At 34.6% G+C, this 8,754-nt stretch overlaps 1 protein-coding gene across 1 annotated transcript; it reads right to left on the bottom strand.

Moving 5' to 3' along the window:
• Positions 1 to 444: 444 nt before the first annotated feature.
• On the bottom strand, positions 445 to 5,964 carry LOC116014236 (protein DETOXIFICATION 14-like). The gene is made up of 6 exons (XM_031254251.1): positions 5,690 to 5,964; positions 3,985 to 4,529; positions 3,819 to 3,905; positions 2,771 to 2,827; positions 2,234 to 2,678; positions 445 to 717 (listed from the first exon to the last, which is right to left on the bottom strand). Exons 1-6 carry the CDS (start codon positions 5,930 to 5,932, stop codon positions 670 to 672), a joined length of 1,425 nt encoding a protein of 474 aa, XP_031110111.1. The 5' UTR covers positions 5,933 to 5,964; the 3' UTR covers positions 445 to 669.
• Positions 5,965 to 8,754: the final 2,790 nt, after the last annotated feature.

The raw sequence follows: 8,754 nt of genomic DNA, 5'->3' as shown, positions 1-8,754 counted from the left end.
CTAATTGACTTTTCAAGTAAAGTTTGAGGGTCTATTTGACCATTTTCCCAAGTTTAAATGGTTAATTGTATAGGTCAATACTTGAGTAAGAATTGATTTGATTTAATAAGTATGATTGATCCCAAGAGGGGTAATAACATTAGAAAACAATAATTTTACATTTAGGTATTGAAAGACTAACTATATTCTAAATAAATAGCCAAGTAGCTTGTAACTTAATAAACTTTGCATTTAGATCAATGATCAATCTCTATTTTCTCATCATTGTTGTCTCTTTCTTGTTGGTTTAATTGCTTGCTTAGTTTCTGATTAATTGAATCACCGTGTTACATAATACTAGACTTAGAAGGATTTTGATAATTAGTGCTGGATGGAACCAATGTTGACTAACCATACTTCTAGGTTTTTTTTTTTTTAGACACCATACTTAGTGGGTTTCAACAATTCAACATTTAGAAATTACAATCAAACATGTTAATATTGCACACTCTTAATTTTAACCAAACAAAATAGGCCACAAGCATTACTGGCTGGCGCGCAATATAATATAATACTCATCTGTCCCAATCACTTCAACGAACCAAAAATGTTATATAATACACTGCTTAATCCATACCAAGAACCCAACTGCAGGCTGCACAAAGCTCTCATTTATTCAAGGAAGTCATTCTAGGGCTGCACTTTCTCATCAAAAATCCTTTGCCTTGCTTCTACTGCCTGCGGTGTCCATCTCGAAAATTGGAATCATTAAGGATTATACTAAAGATAAAGATCTCGTAGTGTTGAGCTATCGTTTATATAAGCAATAAATCTATCAATTTAGTATCAAAGCTAATCTTATACAAAATATATTGACCCACACACATGAGAACTCATTGTTATTATACAATAAACTAATGTCCACCTTGCATTGTGGACTCTCGTCCCAAAAGTATGTGTTTGCAATTGATATATTTTGTACTTACAGTTAATAGTTTGTGTCTGTAAATAAATTTAAGGCACATAACATGTTAACTGCAAACACATAGCATGATAATTAGATACATAATATGTTAACTGCCGATACATAATATGTTATTAAAATATTATGTGTCAGTTAAAATATTATGTATCTGTCGTTAATATATTGTGTATGTAGTTAACATGTTATGTGTGTTTAATTTATTACAGACTCATAAACTTTTAACTGCATGTATAAAATATATAATTGTAGACACGTAATATGAAAGTTGTTTTAGACCATGATCCACAATGTAGCCATGTAGGTAGACTCTGGTCGATGGTATTTGCCCATGAAAACTTGTTGAATATATAATTAGGGATGACAATGAGTAGGGAGTAGGTCCGGAAGTGCTACACCCACCACCCGACCAACCTTATATTTTCTTCACACATCCACTACTCCCAACTCGCATCAGGTGGACTTTTCGAAATGCACTCCCGCCCCACTAGGTGTGTGTGCCCATTATGAGGTACCCACAACTTATTATCTTATTAAAAAATATTTTAAAATAATATTTAAATTACTTACACATAATAAAATTCACTAGTTATATTAAAACATAAAATAATAGAAATATTTAAATATAATAACTAAATTGTTAATTTCTTTTAAATAAACTTGTTAGTTTAGAACTAAAACTAATAAAAAGTTAGTAAAAGTGTTAGAAACTTTTCTCTTAAAAAAAGTGTTAGAAACTTTTAATTTTATAATTAACTACAAATTAGTAATTATTTTACTATATATATACATGGTGGGTCAAGTGGGGTTCTAGGTGGATTTTGTACATAAAACTATAATCCAACCCGACTCACAGTGAGTTTAATTTTTTTAAGACTCACCCCGGACCCACCACCTACTATCACCCAATTTTTTTTTTTGATCTTTGCGGGGTGAATTTTGATGTGCATATAGTTAACATGTTATCTACTTTTAATTTATTTACAGACTCATAAAATGTTAACTGCAGGTATAAAATATATAATTGTACACACATAATTGAAAGTTATTTAGACCCGAATCGACAATGTAGGTAGTCTTTGATCCATGGTACCATGGTATAACTTGCCTATAAAAACTTGTTGAATATATAATATATAAACTTAAATATGTATTCTAAGTATTAAACTAAACATTCAAGTTGAGAAGAATTAAAACACATTATTCTATTCATAGAATGTTGGCATACTAAAACTAAGCAAATAGATGGTAGGCATGAATATATACACAAACCTGCTTTTCCCAATCTGTGAAGCCTGTGATAAGAGAGAAGACAGTGGACTGCAGGAATCCTCCGGCTACCAATCCACCCCACAGGCCCTCCCCTTTTAGGTGCAAAACAAATCCAAATAGCAGAGCCAGAGGGATACCAAACAAGTAATATGAACCAAGATTGACATATGCCCCTATGTGCTGCCATCCACTCCCTCTAGCAACCCCAGATAGCACTGCTTGAGTGCCATCCAAGATGATTGAGAGGCAGAGAAGAGGCGTGATCTCTTTTACGTAAGTGATGACTTCTTGCTCATATGTAAACATGTATCCCCATACATAACGACAGCAAAATATGGCTATACTTGCAAGGAGAAACTCTGTAGCTGAGAGAAGCAGGACAGCAAAGAGGGCAACTCTTGCTGCCTGAGGCTTCCCACCTCCGAGCGCATTCGAAACCCGAACACTGAACCAATGAGATCATATATACAAGAGTGTTATTCACTGTATGTGAGCAGTAAGTAAAACAGAAAGTTTTGAAATGAATGGAGGGAGAACCTTGCAGCAGCACCAAAAGAGTAAGGAATGTGGTAGTGGACTGAAGTGGTAGTAAGGCTGCATCCAAAAGGTAAAATTAGAAGACACCATAGGCATCTAAATCATCAAAGCATATTGTTGGGCGAAGGCCAGTGAAGGAGCAGGTGATAAGAGAATTGTTGAGCGGAGGCCGATGAAAGGCCAAGTCCAGCACCTTCTTCTCAAAAATGTGATGGCTGTCTATGTTGCGCCCGCGGAAGTGGGATAGATCAGATTGCAACAATAATTTGAGAAAGAAAAATAAATGAGGCACAGATTTTACGTGGAAAACCCCTAAACAAATTAGGGTAAAAACCACGGGCAAGGGTAGAAGAATTTCACTATGAGAAAATAGGAGTTACAACCACTCTCTAACTAACAAGGAGAAAACAAGGATAATTCTCTCTTGCTAGGAAGGAGAAATACACTCAACAAACTCTCTAATATCTCTAGTATATGAGGGAAGAATAGAATGATTTGGGATGACAAGAATGGCAAATGACCTCCCTATTTATAGTTGAGGAATAGGGGTCATTTTGTAGTTAGTCTAAAGCTTAGGGACCAAACAATAATTCTCCAAAGTTTGGCTGCCTAACTTTGTTCAAAGTTTTCAACTTGAATTGCCTAATCTTTGGCTGCTGCATGGTCTGCCTAACATCTTTGCCGACAATTGTCTATAAAGGAAAAAAATTGTGCATTCACTGTAAGCTATGGGTTCGAGTCCTAACAAGAGTAAAAATTGTGCAGTTAAGGCGGACAGGTGTTTGGAAGGGGAATTGTTGTGCAAAGGCTGGTGAAAGGCCAAGTCCAGCAATTGGTGGCTACGAAATTGTTAGGCGGAGGAAGGTGAATGGTCAAATCCAGCAATTAGTGGCTAGCTAGGTATTATTGGAAAGAGGCTGGTGAAGGGTCAAGTTCAGCACCCTACCTCTCGAAAATGTAACAGAAGTCTAAAAAAAATAAAGTTGCATCTTCGCCCGGTGAACTATAATTTTTGACGCAGTGATAAGCGCCTCATTCTAACACATACCATATAGATAGCAGAGAAGTCTCCAATTTTGGATTTGGCAAGATTCCAGATAACAGCACAATCAGCTCAAATGCCCACCACTCCAAACTACAGCCAGCAACATGAAATCAATCAGTGTTCTGCTAATGCACATATAAACAGATGAAAACTCATTAGTCTTATTTACCAGACCATTACAGCAGAGGGGAGAGCAAAGCGAAAGAACTCCCCCATGCTTGCAAAAACATCCCAAGAAAGAGTGGCACGACTCTTTTTACAGGTCGACGAGTACTTGACATAAACCAGAATCAAAATCACATTAACCCAATACGAAACACCAATGGATAATGCGGCTCCTGCGTTCCCTAAATTCAGTTTGAAGATAAAAGCCCAACAAATTGGTAGCTGGAGACACAGAGCCGCAACGGCAGTCCATAGCATGGGAAGAATTAAGCTCTGGGTCTGCAGATAGCGAACCAGAGACTGGAGAATGGCGTAAGGGAAGAGAGTGGGAATGAGCCAAATAGCGTAGTTTCCGGCCTGGGCGGCGATTGAAGGGTCTTGGCCTATCAATTTCAGCAATCTTTCCGTGAATAACCATAGTATAGAAACAGGGATACAGACCAGGAAGAGACATAGAATGGCAACGTAAGTAAAAGTCGATAGTTTTTTATAGTGTCCTGCACCGTATGCCTGCCCGCACAGTGTCTCCAACGCGCTGGACATTCCAAACTGCAGTTTGATGACTAATTATGTTAGGATCAAGCACTTACAACTTAATTACATCAAAAGTTATAGCTAATAATTAAGGTACAACTTTATTGACGACCATCACATTTTTGAGACGCTAAATTTTAGACTCGATCTTTACCGTATCCGTCCAACAATCCTACCACCAAATGTTAAGGGTTGGCCTTTACCTTTTAAACCCTTAATATTACCTCACAAGTCACAACCTTCAAAACCTTTAAAACTCTCAAAAACTCGTAAATCTTTATTACACTTAGAACCCTCAAAACATTTAAAATCATCCAAATATTTATTACCCTTCGAACCCTCAAAACACTTAGAAACTCTTAAAACCCTCAAAAACTTTCAAAAACCCTCCAAACCCTTATTATCCTTAGGACTTCCACAATAGTTGTTTTTGGACCAAAAGTTGAGTGAGGTGAAGGAGAGAGGGAGAAGTGAGAGAAAGAGGGGGATACTTGCAGCAAAATGAGGATTTTGCAGGTAAAGTGGGTCCTACTTCATTAGTAAGTGGTTCTTTGTTCTGCGCGTAAATCATACTTTGCGCGCTCGGCGGACGCGTTCCGTGCCAGGCTCGCTGGGCGCTTAAAGCAATGTTATTTTTTAAAAAAAAAAATTTCAGATTTTGTTTTTTTTTTCTTTTTTTCTCTCCCTTCTCTCCTCAAAACCCTCACACTATTGGGGAAGACCTTAGAACAATCTCAATAGTAATTAGTAAGTAGTAACAATTTTTAGGTGGCTTTGTCAGTACAACTAGGAAAGAGAAAGAAGAGACAATCGGAAGAAAGAAAAATGTAAAAACAATTTTTTTTTTAAAAAAAAGTATAGATTAGCATGCCCAACAGAGCGGGTACAGTGCGAGACTGCGAGATGTGTGCCTAACATGCAGAAACACATAGATTTACCTCTTCTCTAAGCTCACAAAAAATTATACATTGTAGGAGAGAAAAACCACTAACCCTTCCCCCTAATCAGGTTGCTCTTAGAACTCTCAAAACCTTCAAAAATACTTAAAACACACAATTCTTCAGCCACCAAGTATTAGATTTGGTCTTTATTGACCTCCGCCCAACAAGTTAATTTGAATTAAGACTAAAGAACAGGAAGGATATAATAATAAGGATGAAATGATGGATAATTACAAGAACACTGTAGCCGGTGACGTTGCAAAGAGAAGTGGCAATGGAGGCACTGGAGAGAGGGAGCTCCCCAAGATGTCCGAGCATTAGCATTGGAGAAGTGCGCAAGAGATACTGCGAAACTGTGACCACAATCATGGGCAGAGCTATGCGATTCACCTCTTTCACCTCTCCAACGAAAGCCTTGCGATTTAGCGCCGCCTCTTCCTCCATGTTGTCTTCAAGCAGTGGCTCTTCCTCTTCCATCACCCCCTCTTCACTTCTTTTATTTTCATGTGTTTTGGTGAGTCCAAATGAAAGTAATTTATTGTTGGAGTTGAAACCAGAACGATACATTCAATGTCATTCGGGGACCAGGGCTCATGCATGGAGGGACCATTCTACCCCACCCCATCCCATTATATATATATATAGGTTTAAGTAAATAATATACACACATATATATATATATATATATATATATATATATTTATTTATTTATTTATTTATTTATTTTTTTGAGTACTACTGACTCTGTTACAATATACATATATTAAAATATACATATATTTTAATTAAGGGAAAAATATAATTTTACTCTCTCAATTATGCTTGGGAGCAATTTTAGTTCCTAAATTTTTTACCTGTTACAATATACATCCTTAATTCTTTAAAAAATTTGCATTTCTAACCCCTGAAGCAACAAAATTATTAAATTCTATTAAATTTTTACTTAATACATAGATATTTTAAAATTTTATTATCTTTGTTTTTTATACAACCTTCTTTCCTAAATTTTTCCTTTTCAACAGTGCACAACCTTGTTAAAATCATGTTATTTTTGGATGACAAGAGAAACCCTACACAACCCTTTCAGGTGTAGATAAATCCCGTTTTGTGACCCTAGCCGACAAAAGACCACAAGAAACTAAACCAATAGTTGATCGGTTCAAACTAATTAAGGAGCAAGGATTCGAACTCATGACCTTGTGGATGCCATCTTGGTGAGGGTTACCCCTAGTTAAAATCATGTTATTTATTTTACAAATGAAATATTGAAACTAAACAAGATTATAATTAAAAAAGAAGTATTAAGAAGTACTAAAATACACATGTACTAAGTAAAATTTTAATAGCGTTTAATATTTTTATTGCTCTGTGAGTTAAAACTGTAATTTTCTAGAAGAGTTAGAGATATATATTGTAACAATAAAAAATTATGGACTAAAATAACTAATAAAAATAATTGAGGGACTAAAATTACATTTTTCGCTTTAGTTAAATATGAAATGGCTTTGTTGCTATATGATTTTTGTTTAAGAGGTCAAGAAATCAAACAAATTACAAATTTACACTTTTTCAATAAATACCCCCCTAAGCTATATTTTAGAAAATAAATTTTGATTTTAATTTATTTATAATTTGGGATCAAACCCTTTTGATTACACTTTTTAAATAAATTTCTCCCTACATTCTAGAAAATAAATTTTAATCTGTAAAACTTATTTATAATTTAGAATCAAACCCTTTTTATTACACTTTTTTAATAAATTCCCCCCTACATTCTAGAAGATAAATTTTGATTTATGAAAATTATTTATAATCTTTATTGTGTAATTTTGAAATCTATTTATAATTGAGTAACTTAATACTTTTTTTTTTTTTTTGGATAGAATAGATATTACTTTGTAAAGAATTATGATTGTCAAAAAAATTATATTTATATTTATAACATGTGTTATTCTGTGAGCTTTTATAATGAGTTATGAATTGTAAAAATTATTTTAACTTAGGAAAATTTGCACTTTTCGTCAATAAGTTATACGATAATTGTAGAATTCGTTCCTAAGCTAATTGTTGATCATGCTCACTTTTCGTCCCTAAGCTATCATTGGTGTAGATTATACTAATTATTATTATTAGTACGTATTGATCAATAGGGTGTAGTTTATTATTATTATTATTATTATTATTATTAGTACGTATGGATTAATAGGGTGTAGTTATTATTATTATTAGTATTAGTATTATTAGTATTATTATTATTAGTAGTAGTATTAGTAGTACGTACGGATCAATAGGGTTTAGTTTCTTCTTATTATTATTAGTACGTATGGATCAATAGGGTGTAGTTTCTTCTTCTTGGGTGTAATTTATTATTATTAGGAAAAAGGGTTAAATAAGCCCTCAAACATTATCCAAAGTGCAATTAAGCTCTTCAACATTAAAAAAAGCTCAATTAAACCCTCAAACTTGTTAAAATAGATCAAATAAATCATATGAGGTTACTTGTCACCTTCGCCAAAGCCACCGCCGATCGTTCTCCACCGCCAGCGACTGCCGAACAGCATGACGCTCAACATCTGTCCAACGGAGAAGAAGAACAGACTGTTTCTTCTCCAATGTCTTCTCCATTGGAGAAGACGAGCAGACTGTTCGTCTACGAACAGAAGTTTGTAGACGTCTTCTCCGTTGAAGACGACCGCCGCCGCCGATAGTTCTCCATCGCTGAGAAGACCACTGCACGACCATCTTCTCCGTTGAAGATGAGCATATATTGTACGCGGTTACATGGAGTTCGATGACCGCCAGAATGAAGTTCGATAACTGCTGGAAAATCTCCAAAAAATTAATGACCGGTTGTTTCAGGTGAACAACCGGTCATTTGGGTTTAAATGCATCAAAATGACAAGTTTGAGAGTTTAATCGAGTTGTTTTTTTTTTTTTTTTTGAATGTTGAAGGGTTTAATTACACTTTTGGATAATGTTTGAGGGCTTATTTGACCCTTTTCCTTTATTATTATTATACTAATTATTATTAGTACGTATTAGGGCGTAGTTTATTATTATTATTATTATTATTATTATTGCCATTATTATTATAATTACTATTAGTACATATGGATTAATAGGGTGTAATTATTATTATTAGTATTATTAGTCCCTGAGTTCTGTATCTGAGTTTAGTCCCTCAGTTATGAACGAAGTGACCCATTTGGTCCCTGACCGTTAAATTTGACGGAAATTTTTAAAAGTATTTAAAATTTGAGGGGCAAAGTAGAAAATTCACATTTTATTCTCTTTATTAT

Source organism: Ipomoea triloba, chromosome 3, assembly GCF_003576645.1.
Source record: "Ipomoea triloba cultivar NCNSP0323 chromosome 3, ASM357664v1".
NCBI lineage: Eukaryota > Viridiplantae > Streptophyta > Magnoliopsida > Solanales > Convolvulaceae > Ipomoea > Ipomoea triloba.
The sequence above is the reverse complement of the archived record's forward strand: the minus strand, read 5'-3'. Positions and strand labels throughout refer to the sequence as shown.